Consider the following 25,174-nt stretch of genomic DNA (forward strand, 5'->3'; position numbering starts at 1 on the left):
CTGCATATCATGACTGTGGTGAGGTTAAGTGAACATAAAATCATAAAGTTGGAAGGGACTTCCAGGTTCATCTAGTCCAACCCCCTGCACAATACAGGAAACTCACAAATACCTCACCCTAAATTTACAGGATCTTCATTGCTGTCAGATGGCCATCTAGCCTCTGTTTAGAAACCTCCAAGGAAGGAGAGCCAGCCACCTCCCAAGGAAGTCTGTTCCATTGAGGAATCGCTCTAACGGTCAGGAAGTTCTTCCGAATGTTGAGCCAGAAACTCTTCTGATTTAATTTCAACCCATTGGTTCTGGTCCTACCTTCCGGGGCCACAGAAAACAATTGCACACCATCCTCTCTGACAGCCCTTCAAGTATTTGAAGAGGGTGATCATATCACCTCTCAGCCGCCTCCTCTCCAGGCTAAACATTCCCAGCTCCTTCAACCTTTCGTCATAGGACTTGGTCTCCAGATCCCTCACCATCTTCATCGCCCTCCTCTGGACCCGTTCCAGCTTGTCTATATCCTTCTTAAAATGTGGTGCCCAAAACTGAACACAATACTCCCGGTGAGGTCTTACCAGAGCAGAGTACAGTGAAACCATCACTTCACGTGATCTGGACACTATACTTCAGTTGATACAGCCCAAGATTGCAAAAACGTAAAGTTCCTCGCCTATGGCAAATGAACAGGTCAAACAAAAACCTCCTAGTAGGCGTCTCCTTGATGTGACAAGCTTTCTATGTGCAGGGATTTAAAAAAAAAAAGAGGTAGCATTCAAACATGTACAAAAAGGCCTGTACAATGTGAAATTTCTGAACATCAGTCCAACACAAAAAAAAAGCAAACCAGACATGTTTGACACCTCAATTTGTTTCCATTTTTCCTGTCTTCTTCACGTTGTCTTATCATGTAACACTTGGAGAGGAAGTAGAACTTCCTTGACCAAGGGACGCCCATCTCAGCATGGGACTCTTGAGTGGTGTGAGCTGGGCCTTTTTTGTAGCAGGAATTCCTTTGCATATTAGGCCACACATCCCAATGTAGCCAATCATCAAAGAGATTACAGTAGGCCCTGTAAGAAGAGCCCTGTAAACTCTTGGAGGATTGGCTACATCAGGGATGCGTGGCCTAATATGCAAAGGAGTTCCTGCTACAAAAAAAGCCCTGGGTGTGAGAGACCAAACAAGTCAATGGAACATTAATACTTGTAGGCAGAGCCAAGAAATCAGCCCGCCACTGAACCTGCAAAGCAACACCCCATGCCTTCTCTTCCCCCCTCTCAAAAAAAATGAACAGCTGCCAAAATCATTTAAAACCCATTTGAGTTGTTGAACTGCATTAATGCAAAGACCGTAGCACTGAAACAGTTGTTCAGCCTTTCAGAGTTAAAACAGAAATCCTAAATGCAGCAATTCAGTTAATGATGTTGTATGACCGGAAAACCCAAACTATATCCTCATTAATATGACACCATTCCCATCCTATTATCAGACAGAGAGGAGATTAAACTGGAATGACTTTGCCTGCTGCAGCGACAGAAAGAACACCAAATATATGCATATTGTAAAGCATCGATAAATACATTTCTCAAAATCCTGAACTGGGACGCCATGGGATACAGACTAGGAGTATTTAAAAAGGAGTGCCTTCTCTGCATTAATATATTTAATTATTCATTTAGCATCAACCGAGCAAGTTGGCAATACAAAAAAGAACTGCTGCCAGATGCGAAAAGATAGCAAAGGCCCAGCACAATCCATAACCCAAGAGCAAATTGCTGGCATGAAGCCTCTGAGACCCTACGCTTTATGGTTAAAGGAAGATTCTGGCAGACAGTGAGGGAACTACGGAAAGTGTTGGAGAGAACTGATGATGGCTCAACAGAAAAAGACCAAGCATGCATTCAAGACAGGTTGTGCTATCATCTCCCTTCTCACTCTGATCAGAAATTCTGGATTCCGCTTTAGCACAGGGACTGGGGCCTTCTCCACAGTTCATTTCATGAAGATGTTTCCACTTAGCAAAGTATCATCCACCACTAGGTTGCCAAGTCCCTCCATCGCTGAGGCAGGGGATTCTCTCATGCGCACTTTGCGCACACTGCACAATGACATACCTGGAAGTGATGTCATCATACCAGGCATGTCACACTGGAGACACTCTAGGACCTGTAGTTAAAAAACCCTCTATGGTACCATAGATTTACCGTGAATCCTAGAGCATCCCTGGTCCGATGATGTCACTTCTGGGTGATGTCATCGCACCCGGCATGTTGCACGACAACAGGGCCCTTTGGAGGCAGGGCTTCCCCCAACGGCCTGCTCCATGCTGGTGGGTAGGGCCCCCCCAAGCCAGGGGATCGCCCACCCCCAACAGGAGCTAGGCAGCCCTATCCACCACACAGAGAAGACCCTCTGTAGTCAAGGTCATGCCAGAGAGAGAGCCAGTTGTTTTCTGTCAAGATGGCAATCGGCAGTTGTTAACAGATTGTTTTAAGGGCTATGTATGAAGGTCTCCTGCCTAAGGCAGATACACAACTTTGTTCATCTAAGCAGCAACACAGCACCCCTCTGAACAGGTGGTATCAAAATGGCTTCTAAAAGTCTGCTCTCATGTCAACTGACCAGGGGCCAAGCCAGATGTGACGGCAACCTCATGGCTGGCAGAAGGACATCACCGCCATTTTAAAGCCATTAAACAACAGACCAAGGTGCTTGTTTCCCACTGAGCCTTAAGAAGTGTCAAACGCCACACAGAGACACACAGAGCTGTTTCGGCACTCAAAAAGTCAACGAGGAAACAAGAGCATCACATTGCAGGCCCATTCAGAACCAGGCTCTCATGGCATTTTTAAATGACTTTAAAATGACAACAGTGCCTGTGTGCCAGCCAAGAAGACACCATTGCACCTAGCTTGACCCTAACACCCCAGGCAACAAAACGGACAGAAAAGTCCCACCCCCATAATTCCAGCTCAGCTTATTACAGCCACCATAGAACCACTGCCACCAACTCCATAAGATTAGGGGCTTCAGCCAACATGGTTTCTCCCCATATTTCTGCATATAGTTCCTAAGCTGGCTGGCTCCATAAAAAATATCAGAATGGCAGCCCAAGCCATCGAGCAACAAAGCACAATCATGGAGACTTTTGCATTGTTCACAAAAGCCCAGAGCATTTCACATCTATAGGCTGATCCAGCAAGCAACCTTCATGGAATCCCTCTCCCTTAAGTCAAATCCTATCTATGTCACCCCACACACAGTCTAAGATGTTAGCCACTATCCATACACCCAGGGCTTTTTTTGTAGCAGGAACTCCTTTGCATATTAGGCTACAGTCCCCTAATGTAGCCAAGCCTCCAACAGCTTACAGGGCTCTTCTTACAGGGCCTACTCTTGAAGGATTGGCTACATCAGAAGGGTGTGGCCTAATATGCTCTTGAAGGATTGGCTACATCAGGAGGGTGTGGCCTAATATGCAAAGGAGTTCCTGCTCCAAAAAAAAGCCCTGCATACAGCACTCAGAAAGATCCAGATCTCTACGGGATCAGGGCCTTTCTCACTTGAGCTGGCAAAAAAGAGGCGCTAAATAAGGGCCGATTCACAAATGACTAATGGTCCTACTCCTAATGGTTATTAAAAGGGCTTTCAATCAGATGGCTTACATGCCCTTTTCCTCACAAACCACAGTCCCAATCTAGATGGACAGCCGTGTCAGTCTGTCTGTAGCAGCAGAAAAGAGAAAGAATCCAGTAGACTAACAAAACTGGTGGTGGGGTAGGAGCTCTCAAGAGTTATAATAATAATAATAATAATTTTTATTTATATCCCGCCCTCCCCGCCGAGGCAGGCTCAGGGCGGCTTACAGACATCTGGAGAAGTGAGCAGTGACTCACAGAAGCGCCTACCCTGCCACCAATTTAGTTATTCTTTAAGGTGCTCCTGGGCTCTTTTCTACAGTCTGCATCCAGAATGCCAAAGAGGGAATTTGCAAACCTCATGTGGTTGATCGGCTCTACAAAATGGGTATCCTGGTGAGTCATCTGGAGAAGTGAGCAGTGACTCATGAAAGGGCCTACCCTGCAACCAATTTTGTTAGTCTATAAGGTGCTAGAAAGGTAAAGGTAGTCCCCTGTGCAAGCACCAGTCATTTCCGACTCTGGGGTGACGTCGCATCACAACGTTTTCAGGGCAGACTTTTTTTATAGGGGTGGTTTGCCACTGCCTTCCCCAGTCATCTACACTTTCCCCCCAGCAAGCTGGGTACTCATTTTACCGACCTCGGAAGGGTGGAAGGCTGAGTTAACCTTGAGCCCGCTACCTAAGCCCAACTTCCGCTGGGATCGAACTCAGGTCATGAGCAGGGAGCTTGGACTGCACTGCTGCAGCTTTACCACTCTGCGCCACGGGGCTCTTCTTTAAGGCGCTACTGGACCCTTTTCTACAGTCCCAAGCTGAATCAGGAGCGCTGAAGAGGGAATCTCCAAACCTCATGTGGTGGATCGGCTTTAAGAAATGAGGCAAAATGTTAAGTTTGACTGCCAAGCTGCAGCCAGTACCAGCCTAGGCAGGTGTGGATACAGAAGCAGACTGTGGTACCGACTGGGCCGGGGAACTAGGAAAAGGCTTGGCAGGGCAGGAAGCAAAACAGGACTGGTCAAAGGAAGAACATGCTCCAATGCACAAAGGCTGCAAACGGGAAGGGCAGCAACCAATCCCAGTGGAGAAGGGTAGAGAGCCTCTGAATATATCTGGGCTTGAAGACAGTGGCTTTACACAGAGATCTAGTGGCTCAAACAGCCAGCCAAGTTCCTGGAAGGCCTATGGTTTCAGCTGGCCCACACCTGAGGACCTCAACACGTAAGCAAGGGGTTTTTTGGAGCAGGAACTCCTTTGCATATTGGGCCACACACCCCTGATGTAGCCAATCCTCCTGGAGCTTACAGTAGGCCCTGTAATAAGACCCCTGTAAGCTCTTGGAGGACTGGCTGTATCAGGGGTGTGTGGTGGAATTCTAGCAGGAGCTCCTTTGCATATTAGGCCACACACCCCTGATGTAGCCAATCCTCCAAGAGCTTACAAAAAAGAGCCTTGTAAGCTCTTGGAGGATTGGCTATATCAGGGGTGTGTGGCCTAATATGCAAAGGAGCTCCTGCTAGAATTCCACCCCTGCCTAATATGCGAAGAAGTTCCTGCTACAAAAAGAGCCCTGCATGTAAGTACACCGTTTTAATCACAACTGAAAGTGAACAGCCAAAATGATCAAAAATGCTACTCATCTGCATGTCAATGGAGCTTCTTTTATTGACCTACATCATACAATTCCAGAGCAAAGAGGTGAGAGTTTTTGTTGCTTTTATTACCTGACTTTCTTCACGGTTTTTCCCATTTTCTGTTTTTGGAATGGATGTGGGCTTTCTGGATTTTAAGTTCCCCATTCCAACCCTTAAAGTGCCATCACAGGGCGTCTGGGTATCCTGGAACACTGCCTGGTTTTCCTCTAAGACTACAGCTGTGTCTGGGTAGTTTTCCTTGTTTTCATCTCTAGAAGAAAATAAAAGCACATTTTTAAGGCACTGCGCAGAATTCAAGCCAGCAGAAGCATGAGCAACCACATGATGTTTCCAGACATCCTGCTCTTCTCATGGTTTAGTTAAGCTTAACGCAGGGGTCCCCAACGTGGTACCCGTGTGGGTCACGGCCCGCCATGGCACCTTTCCCAGCACGCACCAACTGTCTTTAGAAAGTGGGTGGCACCAGGTGGGGCTTTTGCCCAGTAAGGCTTCTTATTGGCCACTGAGAATCTGATTGGCTTTGAAGACTTTGAAAAGCATTGCTTTGGCAGCGGTTGCCACAGTAGCACACAGACCTTCGCCACGTGACTGAAGGTAAGCTGCGGAAGCCATTTTATGGCTGCACCCGCCATATTGTATCAGGATTCCGAAGGTGCCTATAGACTCAAAAAGGTTGGGGACCCCTGGTTTAATGTATCTTAAAAAAAATAATAATAAATTAAGGGATATTCCAGGCTAGAAGTGTTTACGAGTTTGAATTACTAAAAGAATGACATCAAAGCCAGACCTAGGCCCTCCAATCCCGGGGGGAATCCCTTGGTTTTAGGGGCTCCTTTCCACTACTGAGAGCCAGTTTGGTGTAGTGGTTAAGTGTGCGGACTCTTATCTGGGAGAACCGGGTTTGATTCCCCACTCCTCCACTTGCATCTGCTGGAATGGCCTTGGGTCAGCCATAGCTCTGGCAGAGGTTGTCCTTGAAAAAACAGCTGCTGTGAGAGCCCTCTCGCAGCCCCACCCACCTCACAGGGTGTCTGTTGTGGGGGAGGAAGATAAAGGAGATTGTGAGCCGCTCTGAGACTCTTCGGAGTGGAGGGCGGGATATAAATCCAATATCTTCTTCTTCTTCTTCTACTGAACAGTTGGCCAGTGAGGACCCCCTCCCCTATACAGGAACATCCCGACACAATGACATCACCTGGAAGTTACATCATGTCAGGGATGTCACATAGGGGATGCTCTGGTTTTGGGGCAAACTCTATGGTTAAATTTTGTGACTGCACCCACCATATTGTATCAGAATTCCAAAGGAGCCTAGAGCCCCAAAAAGGTTGAGGACCCCTGGGATGCCTGCAGGCTAAAAAGATTAGGGATCCCTGGTTTAATGAATCTAAAATTATTTTTAAAAAAATAATTAAGGAATATTCCAAGGAAGATGAAGAAGAAGATGATGATATTGGATTTATATCCCACCCTCCACTCTGAATTTCAGAGTCTCAGAGCAACTCACAATCTCCTTTACCTTCCTCCTCCACAACAGACACCCTGTGAGATGGGTGGGACTGAGAGGGCTCTCACAGAAGCTCCCCTTTCAAGGACAACCTCTGCCAGACCTATGGCTGACCCAATGCCATTTCAGCAGGTGCAAGTGGAGGAGTGGGGAATCAAACCCAGTTCTCCCAGATTAGAGTCCTCACACTTAACCATTACACCAAACTGGCTCTCTTACTGCTTACAAGTTTGAATTACTAAAAGAATGACATCAAAGCTAGATATCAAAGGCTAGAAATGCTTACAAGTTTGAATTACTAAATGAATGACATCAAAGCCGGATGTAGGGTTGCCAGCCTCCAAGTCCCAGCAGGGGATTGTCCCGATTTCAGGGGCTCCTCTCCACCACAGACCAGCTGGCCAATAGGGAAAGCCTTCCCCTATACAGGGGCGTCCCGATGCAATGACATCACCTGGAAGTGTCATCATTGTGTCAGGGACGTCACACGGAGGGACACTCTGGTTTTTGGGCAAACTCTACATTTAAAGTGGGCTTAAAACATAGAGTCAGCCCAAAAACCAGTGTCCCTGTGTGATGTCCCTGACGTCACTTCTGGGTGACATCATCACATCACAGACATGGCATGACATCCCCATCTACCCCCAGAACAGCCCCCAAATATCCCCACCGGATGGGCTAGGGGCCCTGGACACCCTAGCTGGACCCCTTAAATCATTGTGGACATTAGGGTTGCATCCACACTATAGCAATCGTTCACAACTGGACTGGTGTGTCCACACAGGAAAATGCAGTTGAAAGTGACTGCAATAGCAGAATGTCAGTGCAGCATCCAATAACATGAGTGGATGAAGTCCAAGTTTGCACCCAAACACAACCCATCAGCCATGTACCAATAGTTTGAGAGGTCTCCTGGTTTTGATGCACATCTGGGACTGCAAAGAACAGGGAGCCATAAAACTTCTAGCAAGCACAATCTATTGCTGACAGCTTGTGTTTGATTCTTGGGCCACAAATGACACAGGTTGCCATAGAGTACATATATCCCAATCTCTCACTTATAAACGAGGCTCATAAGCATTCACCATCTGGGCACTAACCTGTCTAGAGTCCTTCTTAACCATACCCATGAACCTCTGCCAGGTAGCCCCAAGACCATTACAAAGGAAACCTAAAACAGTCCCTCAAGAACTCCCTGTAATGAAGTGTGAACCTAACAAACTCACCAAGCATTCATAAATACTACTAGAATGACTGCATCTTATTCTACTCCTGTGGAAAATATTGGCGGTAACTATTCTCCTCTTTTTCCCTCATATTATCTAATTAGTCCAAAAATAGTAGCCATCAATCGGTGGCATTTCCCCTCTAGGGATATACAAAACTCAACTGGGAAATGTCAGCAGTCCTATTAAAACTTTTAGCTTCAGTCAAAATCCCTCAGTTCTACAGGAACCTTCAAACTTTTTCCTATTTTGGTTTTGATAGAATTAAAAAAAAAACAGCATTTGTCAGGAGAGTGTAAATTACTAGAATCTAGAACAGAAGAAGATGAAGAAGGTGATAATGGTGATGTGGTGATGGTGATGATATTGGATTTATACCCTGCCCTTCTCTCTGAATCAGTCTCAGACTGGCTCACAATCTCCTTTATCTTCCTCTCCCACAACAGACATCATGTGAGGTAGGTGGGGCTGAAAGGGCTCTCCCAGAAGCTGCCCTTTCAAGGATAACACCTATGAGAGCTATGGCTGACCCAAGACCATTCCAGCAGGTTCAAGTGGAGGAGTGGGGAATCAAACCCAGTTCTCCCAGATAAGAGTCCGTACACTTAACCAAACTGGCTCTGTGCAGTCTAGGTCTCCAACATTATTCCTGCGGGTGCCAGGGCATCTGAAGACAGCTTTCTGGGTGGTCATCAAGTATTTTTAGAAAGTAGGCAAGGCCAGCTGGGGCTTTTGCCCAGCAGGGTTTCTGACTGGCTATTGAAAATCTGTTGAAAAGTTTCTCTTAAGGTTATGTATAACCTCACTCCCTGACATTTGGTGACTGGCTCTGCCTCTTGCGGCTGCCATTTTGTAGCTGGCTCCACCTCTTGTGACAGCCATCTTGAGTTGCTAACCCCAGGTCTGAAAATACCTAGATATTTAACTGTGGAGCCTAGGAGAGTGGATAATGCTAAGCAATCCACCTGCCAAAGCAGCCATTTTCTCCAGGAGAAATGGATCAATCCTTTCATTTTATTTATTATTTATCAATTTATTATTTATATAATAAATAAGTGATTTATATAGTCTAGAGATCAGTTGTAATTCTACGAGATCTCCAGCCCTTCCTGAAGGTTGACAACCTGATAAGTCAGCCCATCACCCTGTTTCAGAATTCCAAAAGTGCCCACAGAATGAAAAGGTTCAGGACTCTGGAAACTGGATCAAATCTCTGCTTAGCTAAGAAGTCACTTGATAGCCTTTAGTAAGTAGTTATCTCAGTACTAATAACTTGCAGTAAGTTTACACTTTCTGAGTTTGCTGTTCTTATAAGGTTCTCTGTAAGAGGAATGGAAATAGAGGATTTTGTTCTTAAAAAATACAATAACAAGATACCTTTGGGTGGAACTGGCTGTTTGGTCTTCATGAACACATTCTGTCTCCTCGTCACACCTTGAAAATGGATATAAAATCATTATTGACTTTCTGCGAGTCAGGATACCCCCTTCCTTCAAGCAGGTAGAACGCTCCTTCAGAACTCACAAGCATTTGTCTGACAAAATACAGAAGTTCTTTCCTCACAAGCAACTAAATGAAGCCCACACAAAGTCACATTTCCCCTTGGTTCAACAAAGGATCTTCCTGTTTGCTAGTACTGTTCTTTCTCAAGGAAAGGCAGTGGGGGAGGTTCACCAGCTTCGGATCTTATGCCTCTTTAGAGGGCTCAACCGGGAAGAGGTTGCTTCAGCTCTGAGCCGTAGTAGCTCGGTGCTGTGAAATGAATTATGTCAGCTAATCAGGGGTTAAATTCTAGCAAGAGCTCCTTTGCATATTAGGCCACACACCCCTGATGCAGCCAATTCCCCAGGAGCTTACAAGGCTCTTTTCTGTAAGCTCTTGGAGGATTGGCTACATCAGGGGTGTGTGGCCTAATATGCAAAAGAGCTCGTGCTAGAATTCCACCCCTGCAGCTAATTATCCAGGGAAGCAGGATATTGGCCATCATCCCAGCTCCATTCCACTTCCAGTCATCCAACATCTGCAGATCTCCACCCACCCCACACTCCCAGTAAGATCCCCACTGGGGGAGGTAGGGTCGGCAGGCCGAAATGACAAGCCAGCAGGGGATTTCCCAGGATGCTCCAGGAGAGGGGAAGAAAGAAACATGCTGTGCCTACATCACCCAGAAGCGATGTCGGCATGTTGGTGATGCTGGTGGCGATGCTCTGGTTTGGTTGCAAAACTCCATGGTTTGAAGCTAATTCCACCATAGAGTTTTGCCCAAAACCCAGAACGCTCCCCTGACATCATCAACGTGCCTATGTAACTTCTGGGTGACATAGGCACGTCACATTTGGGGTGATAACTTCCACTGGCCAGCACCAGGGGGGGAGCACTGGAAACTGGGGGATTCCCCACATGCTGGGAGGACTTGGCAATCCTAGGGGCAGGTCCTCCAGGTATCACCATAAATATTAATGTAACACAGTGATTGCCAACATGTCCCCCGTCCAGGGGTGGACTTCTAGCAGGAGCTCCTTTGCATATTAGGCCACACACCCCTGATGTAGCCAATCCTCCAAGAGCTTACAGTCGACCCTGTAAGCTCTTGGAGGATTGATTACATCAGGAGGGTGTGGCCTAATATGCAAAGACGCTCATGCTAGAATTCCTCCCCTGCCCCCATCAATAGGTTTTCTGGCACTCCACAAACAAAGTACCTTTTCCCCGAAACCAAGAGCCTGCTCTGGATGTCAGTGCCTCAGCAGAATGGGAGGTGCTTCATAAGGGGCCAAGGGGCATTTCCTGGGTGTTATCAGAAAGCACCCATCCGGAAACAGCTGCTGTCATCGTAGGAAGATGCTTAGATTGGCACCTTCCAACATTCTGTGATTGGCCCAGTACCCTACAGCAGCTAATCTATAAATGTCCCCAAGGCAGCCATTTTCCCACACTCAAAAATCTTGTAGAGTCTGAAGGCACTGTTACATTGCAGACCTCTGAAGTCACCACCGGCCAGCATGGTGTAGTGGTTAAGAGCAGCAGACTCTAATCTGGAAAACCGGATTTGAATCCCCACTCCTCCTGCTGGATAGGGTTGCCCAGGGCTTTCTTTTTTTTGTAGCAGGAGCTCCTTTGCATATTAGGCCACACACCCCTGATCTAGCCAGTCCTCCAAGAGTTTACAGTAGGCCCTGTAATAAGAGCCCTGTAAGCTCTTGGAGGATTGGCTACATCACAGGAGTGTGGCCTAATATGCAAAGGAGTTCCTGCTACAAAAATAAAAAAAATTAAGTGCCAGCAATGAGCAAATTCATTTATTACAACTAGTAAAAGGAGATCATGCCCAAGCAATCGGAGCTAGTTCCGTTTGCTAGTTCCATTTGCTCACCCAGCGCAAAAGGAGGGAAATCTCACATTTCTCTGACTGGGACCTCCAGAGCTCACTATGGGAGAGATGCACTTTCTGAAGCACCATTTTGCGCTATATTATCAACAGTGCTGTCAGCGATACAGGACAAACAAGGCAACATTTTTAAAGCAAATGGATTTACCCAAACCAAGCACACAGACATGTATCGGTAGCCATTCAGAGCTAGTCAGAGAACCAGGTATTCCTGAGGAATAAACACATGTGGTCTGCGGAGGTGGGGGGGGGGGAGAGATACGGCCCTCTCTAAATAGCATCCCTGACGACTCTCCCATTCTCGCCTTACACAGGAAGTGTGAAAAAAGAAGCATGACTCACTCACACTTCCTCTCCCCCGGCTTGCCTGTAATATATGAAACCACCCTGGAGTTTGATGCTCGGAATATTTCTGAAGCAGCCGCACACAAGTAGTCACAACCTTGCAGGACCTTTGGTGGCAGAAGTCCGACCTAAAGGAACACGTGGAACCTGAGCAAGACACAGAAGTGACCATCCTTGACTTCGAATGCCTAATCACCAATATAAAAGGCCAGCAGGAGTCGAGTCCAGGGGCACTTTCAAGACCAAGATTTTGGGGGATACAAACTTTAGAGCAGGGGTGTCAAACATGTGGCCTGGGGGGCGAATCAGGCCCCTGGAGGGCTCCTATCAGGCCGCCAAGCAACTGGTTCTTGTCTGCTTCCTTCTCCCCCTCTCTTGCTTCCTTCTGCATCTCAGCTTGCTTTGCCAGGCTTGCTCAGTTGCATAGGAGCTACAGAGCAAATCCTCTATTTTCTATTGGTTGAGGCTCCTCTCCCTCCTGGTCCCCTGGGGAAGGAAGGAAAGAGCCAGAGCTTCCTTTGCCTAGTTCCCTGGATCCCATGATGGGAGAAATACAAAGAAAGCACCTTTAAGACCAACAAGTGCTAATGTTTTATGCGTGTTTTATTTTAAGAGTTTGTTTAAAAATAAATAAATCTTTAGTCGTGTTTGTCTAAGTCCTGTAAAAAGTTTATATCTCTGCTACTTAATCTTAAATAGGTACACACATGGTCCCATCCGACATGGCCCAGCCCAACGTGGCCTGGCCCAGCCTGGCAAGATCTCATTTAGGTCAGATTCGGCCCTCATAACAAATGAGTTTGACACCCCTGCTTTAAAGAGTCAAAGCTCTCTTCATCAGAAAGTTTCTACTTGTTGGGTAGAAGGTGCTACTGGACTTGAATCAGATCAAAACCACTACCTTCTGAAATGATATAAAAGGGATGGCTTTAAAAATTGCTCCATGGTAATAGGAAGTGCATTCTTGGAGCCAGTTTGGTGCAGTCGTTAACTGTGCACACTCTTATCTGGGAGAACCGGGTTGATCCCCCACTCCTCCACTTGCAGCTGCTGGAATGGCCTTGGGTCAGCCGTAGCCCTTGCAGAGCTGTCCTTGAAAGGGTAGCTGCTTGTAAGAGCTCTCCCAGCCTCACCTCCCTCACAGGGTGTTTGTTGTGGGGGAGGAAGGTAAAGGAGATGGTGACCACTCAGATTCAGAACGGAGGGCGGGATATAAATCCAATATCATCATCTTCTTCTGTATGCATCTCTTTACTGCAGTGCTGACCCTACGTAAATCATAGTGGACGGCCGTGTTGTTTTGAAGCAACAGAACAAACAGAGTCCAGTGGCCCCTTTTTGAAGCAACAGAAGAAACTTAGAATCCAGTGGCCCCTTTAAGACCAACAATGCTTTATTCAAGGTGTGAGCTTTGCTAATATACTACCCACCCTCTATATGTATGACTGCCTTTCCTAATTCCATTTCATTGTCCAATGAAGCGTGCTTGCACACAAAAGCTCACACAAATAAAACTTTGTTGGTCTTAAAGGGGCCACTGGACTCTAAGTTTGTTCTGACCCTAAGTAAAGTTAGACCTCTCTAAATCCACCGAAAGCAGTGGATATAGAAGGTTGGGCCAGTAAAACTCTACAATATAGGCTGCGACAGGAACCTTCAACTTCCCAAGTACTATTCTTAAATTCAAAAGCTGACAGGAGAAATACTCATTTTGGAGAGAAAAGTTCCACAATGTGGCTATGAAACAGTGTTCTGCAACATGCGGTTCCAGAGGCAAACAGGACTCTTTAGAAAAGAAAATGAAATATTTAAGTTAGGGCATACAGAAGAGGTTTCTTAAAGAAGCTTTACAGAAAGGGAAATGACAGAAGTGAACAGTAAATAACCCAAGGCAAACCTTGCACAGATTTATGCCAGTGTACTAAAACAGTTCGGCAAGGCACACCTGTCCTCTGTATATTTATTACTCATTGTGAGAACTCATGTGTACCCCTTTGGAATAAAAGCCTCACCATTGTTTGGCAGCGGAAATTTTATAAATTAGTAATCAACTTGTCAATTATGAGTAATAATATACTAACCCATCTTCCACTAGATTTTAATGTATTCTTTTTTTCTAATGGCAAACTAGAACGAACTTATGCCCTCTTTTTAACCCAGAGCTAACATTACAACAGACTTCTCTTTATTGCAGGTCACAGGATACCTAATGACATAAGACATCAATCTGCTATTCTGACATATATCGCCTTGTTTTTCTTGGTTTAGCCCAGTCAACCCAAGCTAGCAATCACCAGACCCTTTGATTCTTTTAATCTGCTTTAAAAAACCCATTGCCATGATTTTGTATACTAATTCACTGCTTGCTTTCTCTATATTTAGGGCTGCTTGCCATTCCATCCTGTTGTATGATGAAGTGGGCTTCTAGAACACAAAAGTTTACATTCTGAATAAAACTTTGTTGGACTTAAAGGTGCCACTTGAGTCCTGCTTTGCTCTACTGCTTCAGACCAACCCAGCTGCCCACCTGGAGTAATAATACTGTTGTATATTTTCAGTTATGCCAAGGGCTCCCGCTCTGAATTTTGACACCACTGGCTCTTGAAATATAAAAGGTTGCTGATCCCAGCTATAAAAATTAAGTGAAATGACAACAAGTATAGACATTTCCGAAACTAAACATTTGGACTATCTTAAGAGAGAAAGGCAAGAATAATATTTCATGTGATTAAACAATTACTACAAAATAAGGATGTTCTTTAGTACGATCCTAGTAGATAGAAGAAGTAAAGCATACTAAAGGTTTCTGTGGTCTTCCATTTAAACCATCCAGATTAATAATTCTGTACATTATATCCCTCTCTGTCAAGCTTTGCATTGCATTGCTTCACACTAGTATCTGGAAGAGCTAATTCCCAGCCTACAGTCTGATCAACTTATCAGTTATCAACGACATCTGCCTTATTTAGCAAAATTACCACATCTATCTCTCATTCTGAGTCTGGCCTTAAAGTGTGGATCAAAAACTCCACCCAATGGAACATGAAACAGGCATGGAGAATTTCTCTACAAACTTAAGGGAAGCCCCAGGTTTGCAGAAACATCTGAACTCTTTTTTAAAAACATTTGAACTCTGGGAATTTAAACTCCCCAAAATAACAGAAACAACTTCAGTCCCTTTAAGAAACAAATGCCCACTGAGCTTGTGCAAGTCCCAGCAGTGGTCACCAAGTGACGTGCTGCCACGTGACTCACCCGGGCCCAGAGGTGGGCAGTAGATTAGTCATCCAGGTGACTTTCCTACTGTAAAATTTACACAATTTGGCTGGATTTTCCTGGGGAGAGAGAAGGAGGGAAAGCTGAAGATTGGGAGGGGACAACCATGGCCATCACGAAAGAGCCTGAATGAGAGTTTTTTCTTCCAGATGAAATCCACCAAAACGGACCAGTCTCGCTTTGTGCTAAAAGATTTTCTCTTCTGTTTGCCCAGACCCTTGGGTCAAATCTATCCTTCCTATCGTCACAAGGAACATCCTATCTAGTCTCCTGCATTCTGAGCCTCCGTCACCTTCTGAATACCAGATTCCAGCCAACGTATAAATTAGCCATTTGTGAACTAGTCTCTGGCGAAGATATCCATTTCCAATTGTAAAGCTCTGAGTAGTCACTAGAACCATTTGCAGAATAGGCAATGCTTTGTAACATCTGACCATCTCCTTTCTGCCTGTGTTCTGCTGAGAGAACGACCCTTGGACACTCACCGTGAGGGGTCCTTCTCCTCTGAGGTCAGGAGCCATCTTGTGTGAGGGGCTGCATATACAATAGGCTCTGCCTTATTGTTTCGTGGTGTGAGAACTATTTCCGTGAGAATAAAAGACACACGAAAATAGTCCTCACACCACAAAACAATAAGGCAGAGCCTATCATAGATGCAGTCCCTCACACAAGATGGCCTCCGCCTCAGAGGGAGAACGAAACTTTTAAAACCAGGATCAGGATTTGTGAAGAGCTCAAATCTCAAAATAAAATATATTTCTCTACAGCCCTCAATATTCAACACCTAGAAAGCAACAAGAATGCTCAGTCCTCAACAGCACACACAAGAAAATGGGATGATGAGGTCACTGCTTAAAAAAAAAAAATAACAAACTATTATTTTCCCTCAGGCCTTGAATTCAGCAGGAGCTCACAGGAGCACAGCTCCTGAACCTTTCTGATGGTTCCCCTCCTCCTTCCCACCTTTTCCATTGAAGAGTAAGTGCAACTGCATAACAATCCCTGGATGAGCTCCACCACCTATTTTTCTACAAAACGACCCCTGTTTTCTCAGCATAACTAAAGAGTCCCACCACTATGTTGAAATCCTTCATCTGACTGTGGTCTAATTTTGCAGCACAACATTTAACATTGCACAATGCTCAATATTGCATTGAACAATAAAGTCTGCTACTGGAGTGAACAATTTGGGGAACTGTGAGGAACGGGGGGAGGGCAGATAAACATTTGGAAAATCCCCCCAAACACAAGTCTCTCCGTTCAGTATAAATTCTTGTGGGCATGCTAATTTCTCCATTCCCCCTCTGTCTCCTCATTCTCTTCAAAAGATACTCAACTGCTTTCAAGAGGGCTCAGCATTTCTTCGTTAAAAGCAAGGAGCAGCAAAAAATGCCTGGAAAATGGCCTCCGCAGTGACACTCCAGGAATTTCCCCACGTTGCCATGGTCTTTGCCACAGAGATTAGGGGAAATTACATTTTCATCAAGCCATTCTAAAAAAAAAAATCTTACAAAAGTTGTCTATTTCCACAAACCTGTGATGTTTCTCAAATACACAGAAACCTCTGTCTTACCTCTGGACGGCCCCCATTGCAGAAGGCAAAGAAGATACCGATAATAGTACTTTGTATAACATCTTTAAAAATCAACTATCAATTACATTAAGAAGGCAGCTGCTCATAAAGCAAATCAGGTCAGTTATTAAAAGCTCAAGAGAATAGAACAGGCTTGACCTCAGTGCCTAAATACAAACCAAGTAGGCCCTACGTAAATTCTCTGGAAGGACATTCCATAACTGAGACATCAAAAGACCTCATTGGGGGATCTCAGCTGAAGGGCAAGCTCACATGGGAGAAGGTGATCGTCTCAAACCAGCTAAAGCTTTAAAGGTCAAAAACAGAACTTTGAATGATGCCCAGAGACAAACTGGAAATCGTTAAAGAGCTTTTAATGCCAGTGAAGACGGTTTCAATTAGGGCGTACCACTCAGCAGCCTAATGGCTGTGTTTCGAACCAGATGTAATTTCTGATTTGTTTTCAAAAGGCAGTCACAGGTACCACAAACGGCAGAAATCTAAGCTGCATATTTAGGCCCTGGAACAACATCTGCTGGTAGTCCCCAGCCCAAAAGATGTCCACTTAGCCTCAACTAGGACCAGGGCATTTTCCGCTCTGGCCCTAGCATGGTGGAACTTGCTCCCACTCGAGATCAGGGTCCTGTGGGATATAGTGCAATTCCACAGGGCCTGCAAGACAGAGCTGTTCTGCCAGGCCTTTGGTGAAGTGGTGGATGTTTGAAGACCTCAGCCTTCCCCTACCTACAATATCTGGATAAATGGTCCACAAGAATCATCTTGGCATCTGCTGAGCTGGGCACTGTTATTGGTTTGTTATGCTCTGCCCAATGGGAGACACTGGTGGGTGCCAGTGACGGTTATGTGACGGTTGTTTTAAATCTTTATCTGTTATTAATTGTATTTATTGTTGTTTTTCCTTTTGCTGTGACCTGTCCTGAGCAGGGAGGGCAGAATATAAATCCAAAGATAAATACATATTTAACACTACTGCCAAAATTAACAGAAATGTCTTAATCCTGATTGCTAACAAAGTATGAAAACTAGACAGGTTTTTTTTTAAAATTCTTTTTGTTGTTTCTTACTTACAATTTAGGATGAAATTTGCACAACAGTGGTTACTACTCAAGCTATACATGGCACAGAACCGAAAAGTGTGGAAGTTTCGTCTTCATCAACTTGAACCAGTCTCATACTGTGAAGAGGGCCAATTCCCAGCACTTGCCAAGGAAGCATCTATGTTTGTAAAACGCTAGGTGTATTTCAGACTACAGAACTAGCCATGGCCTGAACCAGGAATTCAGACCCAAGTAGGCTTGCCAATGGGAAGTTGACCTCCCACCCACAGCCCCAATTCTCTACCCTCAAGCAACTGAGTAAGTGGAGAAAAACATGTCTGGAAAATGGCCTCCGTAGTGACACTCTAGGAATTTCCCCATGTTGCCATGATCTTTGCCACAGAGATGAGGGGAAATTTCTAAAGCATCGCCCAGAATTAATGTCACATCCTCCCCAAACACCACCCTCCCCAAACATGGCTCTAAAAATCTCCCCCCCCCCTCCCGTTTGCCACAGCAATGAAGGCAGCTTGGTCCAAGGATAATACAGCTTCATGGATCCTCATGGACCGTGTTTGTTCAAATATCACGTAACTTCAAGAGCAGAACAGGAGAATGTATTTGTGCTGCACAGGAGTGAAAGGAGGAAGGCCTTGAACATATATGAACATATGAAGCTGCCTTATACTGAATCAGACCCTCGGTCCATCAAAGTTAGTATTGTCTGCTCAGACTGGGTCTCAAGCGAATCTAACGAAACGAGACTGGGTCTCAAGCTGAGGTTTTTCATGACTATTTGCCTGGACCCTTTTAAGGTGATGTCAAAGATTGAACCTGGGACCTTCTGCTTACCAAGCAGATGATCTACCACTGAACCACCACCCCTCCCCTTGTGCCTAGGAAGGCAAGGAAGAAATACGCAAAGGATGCCAGTAACACCAGCAGAAGAAGAGATAAGACATGACACATCACATCGGGGCCTTAAGCCATGCTGAGAAGAGGAAGCATCAGATGGGAGCTTCATCATGGGTAGGTTCATGGCAGTGTTGGATCACACAGATGCCAGGGCCATGTATTTTTAAAGCCCCTCTGCCACTCTTGTTGGCAGCTCTGATGATATGGATGTCGTCACATACATGGCTCAGGAGTGCTAAACGTAGGAAGCGTTTTCATTCTACAGAAAACCTGGCCTGGAACGCCTTTCCCACTCACAATCCTTTGTCATTGCAAGAACAGCAACAACAACAACAGAAACCAGGGTTCAAAAATAGCTTCATGTCGCTTGTACACATCCCACATGGCAGGGACACTTTTAAACCTACGGAACTGAAATTCCAGAATTAGCGCTTTTCCAAACCAACTCACGGGTTTTTTTCGCCACAAACATTTCCAATGGTGCCAAAAAACACTTCCCACTTTCAGCAACTTGCTCGGTGCTTCTTCTAAAAAAATTGTTCCCAATGCCCTCAGCGAGCCTGTCAACTATAGTAGTGCCACCGTATAACCGACTCTCATTGGCTATATGGTGCTATGAAGTCAGCCTGCTCGCCAGGGGTGGAATTCTAGCAGGAGCTCCTTTGCATATTAGGCCACACCCCCTGATGTAGCCAATCCTCCAAGAGCTTACAAAAAAGAGCCTTGTAAGCTCTTGGAGGACTGGCTACAAAAGGCATGTATGGCCTAATATGCAAAGGAGCGCCTGCTAGAATTCCACCCCTGCTGCTCCCATGGCTCCTGATTCGCTGGGGTTGTTGTCCATGTGACTAATCCAGAAAGGAGGAAGTAGAAGGAGCAAAGGGGGGAAATGGTGTCAAGACACAAGCCAGGTTTGAAAAGATGACTATTTGTACTATTCGCATCCATGTAGGGAAAATTTCCATCATCTTGCAATTGCTAGTTTCTAAACCAAAAACTAGAAAAACCTGGAAGAAGAAAAATACCTATAATGCTGGAAGGGAAAATATTAACATATTTTTGGTAGATAGCTCTGCCCTTGCCTCTTTTTTCTTTGTAGCGACATGAGGACCTTATTTTGGTTTTTAACTGAAAATGTTTTAAATTATTATTGTAAACCACCTTGATCCACAAGGAAAGGCAGAGTATAAATGTTTTAATTAAAAAAACAAAGTGGCTCCACAAAACAAAAAACAGATACAAATGAGTAGAAAGAGATAAGCACTGAGTTACCATCAATCAAAGACAATTTAATAAACCAATTAGCTGCCCCACTGTACACATGATGCACGTGGAGTAGAAGGAGTTTTTCATTTTAATTCTGCAGGCCAAAGTTGTTTTGTTTCTGATGCAAAGTCTTAGGTAAGCAGTTCAAAATGTTAAAGTGTTACATGGGATCCAGAAAAGGTAAGAACTTTTATCCCACTGATTTCAGAGGAAGAGATGGAGCTGCTAAAATCAAGGAGGTTTAAAGCACAATCCTAAGGACTCACATTCTAGCTGTATTTGAAGAAGTGAACAGTGACTCCAAAAGCTTATATTTTACCACAAATTTCGTTAATCTTTAAGGTGCTACTTTTCTACCCCTAAGCATGTCCATCAGTAGCATACCTAGCTTACTTGGCACCCAGGGTGGATAATTTTTTTAACACCTGCCCACCTCAAAGCGGATTAATGGCGACCCTGTAGGGCAGGAGTGTCAAACATGCAGCCCGAGGGCCAGATCAGGCTCCCGGAGGGCTCCTATCCAGCCCATGAGGAACTCAATGTCATCTGCTTCCTTCTCTTTCTCTCTTGCTTCCTTCTGCATCACAGCTTGCTTTGCCAGGCTTGCTCAATCACACAGGAGCCACAGAGTAAATCCTCTGTCTTCCCCATTGGCTGACCAGCACACGAAGCAACTTATGTACAAAAGCTCGCAATTCCCATCCATTTCATGTTTTCCCCTGGGTCTTAGGCTTAAAGCATTGACCATGAGATTTCTGTAATGCATGTCAATAAATCAAAAGTAGGTCTGAAACTTAGACACACACCTAAAAAACACCTGGACAGCATAATCGAGATTGCTACAGCGCAGACATTGTCTCCAGATTTTGATGCAATAATTCAGAGCAAGAGGTGTCAGTGACAGAAACTGTTAAATATACAAAATATTGCAAGGGTGCTAATCTGCTAAGCATTTATTTTAAGGTTTATTTTTTTTAAATTGCGTTGGTCTGTGTCCTTTATAAAGTTTATATTTCTGTTGGTCCTGCTTAGTTTCTGAGATCTGATGAGATCAGGCTAGGCTCCGCCAACAAAATTATTTTCAGTAAGAATCATGAAATAAAATGAATAATATAATACTGGCTGGAAAACAGATTCAGGTGAGTAGTAGCAGCAGAACAAAGGCCTTCCTCAAGCTGCACCAAGGCGGACCACCACCACCCCCCACACACACACAACTTGCCCTTGGTGCGCAACTGATGTCCATTCATAAACACATCTCACATGACTCAGCGGAGCTTAAAGGGCCATCTATCCCCACGAGGAATCATTCCGCCAGCCATCTCCTCCTTCTTGAGCACTGGCTGGCCCTCAATACACAGACCCATATACGCTGCAGCACAGTAGTCATTACACAGAGCATTATACCTGCGCATGTCTCTAGTACACTTTCACAGTGCTCAGCAGCCTTCTACATTTGACCCCTATTGTGTGGTGTAATCAAGAAAGGAAAGATCCCCTGTGCAAGCACCAGTCGTTTCCAACTCTGGGGTGACGTTGCTTTCACAACGTTTTCACGGCAGACTTTTTGCGGGGTGGTTTGCCATTGCCTTCCCCAGTCATCTACACTTTCCCCCCAGCAAGCTGGGTACTCATTTTTCCGACCTCGGAAGGATGGAAGGCTGAGTCAACCTGAGCCGGCTACCTGAAAACCCAGCTTCCGCCAGGAATCGAACTCAGGTTGTGAGCAGAGCTTAGGACTGCAGTAGTGCAGCTTTAACACTCTGCGCCACGGGGTTCTTATGGTGCTGTAATCAAGGGGCGTGCAAAAGAAGCAGGCACAAAAGGCTATCCCCAGTGAAGCCTCATTTGGGGCAGAGGCTCACAGGAGCGGAGCTCTGGAACCTCTAAAGTTTATTGTGCTCTTTCTTTCCTATCTCCCCCCCCCAAAGACTTGCTTCTGGGCTTCACTGTTCAACCCCCCCCCCCCATGAGAATTTTGCTGAACTAGAAGATTTGACAAACTTTATAATATTTTCCCCCTCAAAACATGGGAAAATCTTCCTCATGCCACTGTGGCCACATAGGAGGAAGTAATTTAAAAAGGACGATGGGAGGAAGGTTTTAGTAGGACAACTCAAATCCAAGAAGCATTTCAAGGTAGATGCTGAGCCGATACAATTTAGTATAACCTCTGGTGATGTCAGGGACGTGTGGCATATGCAAATAAGTTCTGCTAATGAGCTCCAGCACCTCTTTTTCTACTAAATGACCACTGGCCCCACCTATGATCAATTCCTAGCTTATCAACAAAGCATAAATGTGTAGACTCCCTCTCGTGACTTGAGAATGCTGCTTCACTGTATATTTCCAGTGGTGGAGACTTCTCCTAAGTGCATATACACCATGTTCACAAACTGGGAATCACACATGGACAAAACGTGGAAAGGTTAAACCACTTGGGGCTCTTTAGCTTGGAGAAACGTTGGCTGAGGGCTGACATGACAGAGCTTTACAAGATTATGCATAGGATAGAGAAGGTAGAGAAAGAAGTTCTTTTCTCCCTTTCTCACAATACGAGAACTCATGGTCACTTGATGAAATTGCTGAGCAGTCGGGTTAGAATGGATAAAAGGAAGTTCTTCTTCACCCAAAGGGAATTCACTGCCACAGGAGGTGGTGGCGGCTGCCAGCATAGACAGCTTCAAGAGGGGATTGGATAAATATGAGGAGTCCATCAGTGGCTATTAGTCACAGTGTATTGTTGGAACTCTCTGTCTGAGCCAGTGATGCTCTATATTCTTGGTGCTTGAGGGGGCAAAAGTGGGAGGGCTTCAAGTGTTCTGATGGACCTCCTGATGGCACCTGCGTTTTTTGGCCACTGTGTGACACAGGGTGTTGGACTGGATGGGCCATTGGCCTAATCCAATATGGCTTCTCTTATGTTCTTATGACTAGTGCACTCCTGCTTGCTCCCTTCAAGGCACTTTGATTCAACATGTTTTAAGTCACGTAAAGGGAGCTACTCGCTTTTCCAGGCTCACAAGTTATGCTAGCCCCACAACGGCTGGGCAAGCAGCCTGAAGCACACGTAATCTTCCATTCTATGGAACAGCCCATGTCAGGGTCTCCAACCTTTTGGAGCCTTGAGGTACCTTTGGAATTCTGACGCAGCATGATGGGTGGAGCCGCAACATGGCTGCTGCAGGAGGTGGAGCGAGTCACAAAATGGCAGCCTCGGCTTGCCTTCAGTCACACAGTGAAGATGCTTGTGCTGTGGTGGCAGCTGCTGCCAAAGCAATGTTTTTACAAATCTGTCCAGCCAATCAAATCTCCAATTGCCAGTCAGAAGACCTGCTAGGCAAAAACCTTATCTGGTCCAGGCCACCTTTTAAAACAGGGGTGGCCAAACACACTTAACAGAAGAGCCACAGAATACATGTAAGACATTTGAGAGCCACAAGACATGAAAGATGTTTGAGAGCCACAAAGAAAGAAGGGAGGCAGGCAGGCAGGCAAACAGATGGGGAGAGGGAGGAGGGAGAAGCAGAAAGAAAGCAACTTTAATTTTAAACGTATTCTCCAAGCTGCCAGCTGGCTTGGCTTGGAGAATTGATTTGAAGAGAGAAATGCCTTCTCCAAGCTGGCTGATGGGGCAGTGGGGGCTTTGGGAACCACACAATGTGTGTGAAAGAGCCACAGTTTGGCCACCCGTGTTCTAAAAGCACTTGGTAGAATCAATGGGCACATTGGCAGTGACGGACACAATGTTGGGTATACACCTGGCCAATGCACTGTAATACATGCCTACTTGGGGGTGGCACAGCCCCAATGGAAGCCCTATGCCAATGATACATTGTGGTTTCACACCCTACTAAGTGTGTGTAATATTAAAGACCTTAAGTGCAGCTAGATAATGGATCACACTCTCTTATGTTTTAAAAACATCTTGTTCCTCACAGCGGCCCTTTATCTTTCGTGACGCTTTGAAGCAGACATTACCCAAAAATATTATAAAGCAGACACAGAAGGATACAAGAAACCACAGATCCCTGGAATCATCTCAAAAACCATTCCACCTCTTTGCTCTGCTAACATCACAGTCTGAATAAACGGTACAAATCAATTAATGTGGGAACAAAGAAGCCACTGACTCAAACTTTATTGTCTGCCCGGAAAATGACTATGAGGTGGCTTTGGAAAGACACCGCCTCTCAGACACCACTCTGCAGAGCAAGCATGGTGTACAGTTAAGAGTGGCAGAGTTGAATCTGGAGAAACAGGTTTGAGTCCCCCGTCCTCCTTCACATGAAGCCAGCTGGGTGACCTTGGGCCAGTCACAGGAGAGCCAGTTTGGTGTAGTGGTTAAGTGCGCAGACTGTTATCTGGGAGAACCAGGTTTGGTTCCCCACTCCTCCACTTGCAGCTGCTGTAATGGCCTTGGGTTAGCCATAGCTCTCACAAAAGTTGTCCTTGAAAGGGAAGCTGCTGTGAGATCTCTCTCAGCCCCACCTACCTCACAGGGTGTCTGTTGTGGGGGAAGAAGATAAAGGAGATTGTAAGCTGCTCTGAGACTCTAATTCAGAGAGGCAGGCGGGATATTAATCTATAGTCGTCCTCTTCTCTCAGAGCTCTCTCCGCCTCCACCTACCTCACAGGGTGTCTGTTGTGGGGAGAAGAGGAAGGCGAATATGAGCCACTTTGAGAGTCCTCAAAAGGTAGAGAAAAGTGGGGTATAAAAACCTAGTCTTCTACAAAGAGAAGAATACTGTCCTCCCTTGCTGTCCTAAAACTGACTAAGCAAATGAAAATGCTTCAGTACTCTAAAGAACGAGACGCTCTTGGCCTACACACAGGGCACACTACAATTGTAATGGCCAATACACACACCCTCAAAATCAAGGTACACACTCTGAAACTGAATAAATCATTTGGAGGTTTCATTAGCATACCTGAGCCAGGCATTTATAAGGCCAGATCAGGTTTCTTTAGGCTTTTGTGGCTGTGCCATCAGTCATGGTAATATGAGCACAGGTGCACTCCTAAAGGGTTTGCTACCTTAAGGAAGCCCAGTCATCACACAGAGGCCTGTTAAGGCCAAGCTGGTTCATCACAGCACAGGTGGGGTGCCACCAACTTATCATCTTTTAATTTTTGTAAAAAAGCTGTACCACCTTTGCTCTCTGCAAGGAAGAGGCGGGTGGATTTATATCCCACCCTATGCTCTGAATCTCAGAGTCCCAGAACAGCTTACAATCTCCTTTACCTTCCTCCCACCCACAAAAGACACCCTGTGAGGTAGTTGGGGCCGAGAGCTCTCACAGAAGCTGCCCTTTCAAAGACAGCTCTG

The 25,174-nt window shown here is 45.5% G+C and overlaps 1 protein-coding gene across 6 annotated transcripts in view; it reads right to left on the reverse strand.

Annotated features, from left to right (window-relative positions):
* The window catches only part of FAM13C (family with sequence similarity 13 member C), a 122,927-nt gene that overhangs the window by 94,667 nt on the left and 3,086 nt on the right, over window positions 1-25,174 (reverse strand). For all 6 annotated transcript variants that reach the window (XM_060241090.1, XM_060241089.1, XM_060241088.1 and 3 more), the window contains exons 2-3: window positions 9,402-9,458; window positions 5,361-5,541 (exon numbers count right to left, since the gene is read on the reverse strand). In XM_060241090.1, coding sequence (XP_060097073.1) covers window positions 5,361-5,541; window positions 9,402-9,458 — 238 coding nt within the window. The remainder of the gene's footprint in view (window positions 1-5,360; window positions 5,542-9,401; window positions 9,459-25,174) is intronic.

Source organism: Heteronotia binoei, chromosome 6 (genome assembly GCF_032191835.1).
Source record: "Heteronotia binoei isolate CCM8104 ecotype False Entrance Well chromosome 6, APGP_CSIRO_Hbin_v1, whole genome shotgun sequence".
NCBI lineage: Eukaryota > Metazoa > Chordata > Lepidosauria > Squamata > Gekkonidae > Heteronotia > Heteronotia binoei.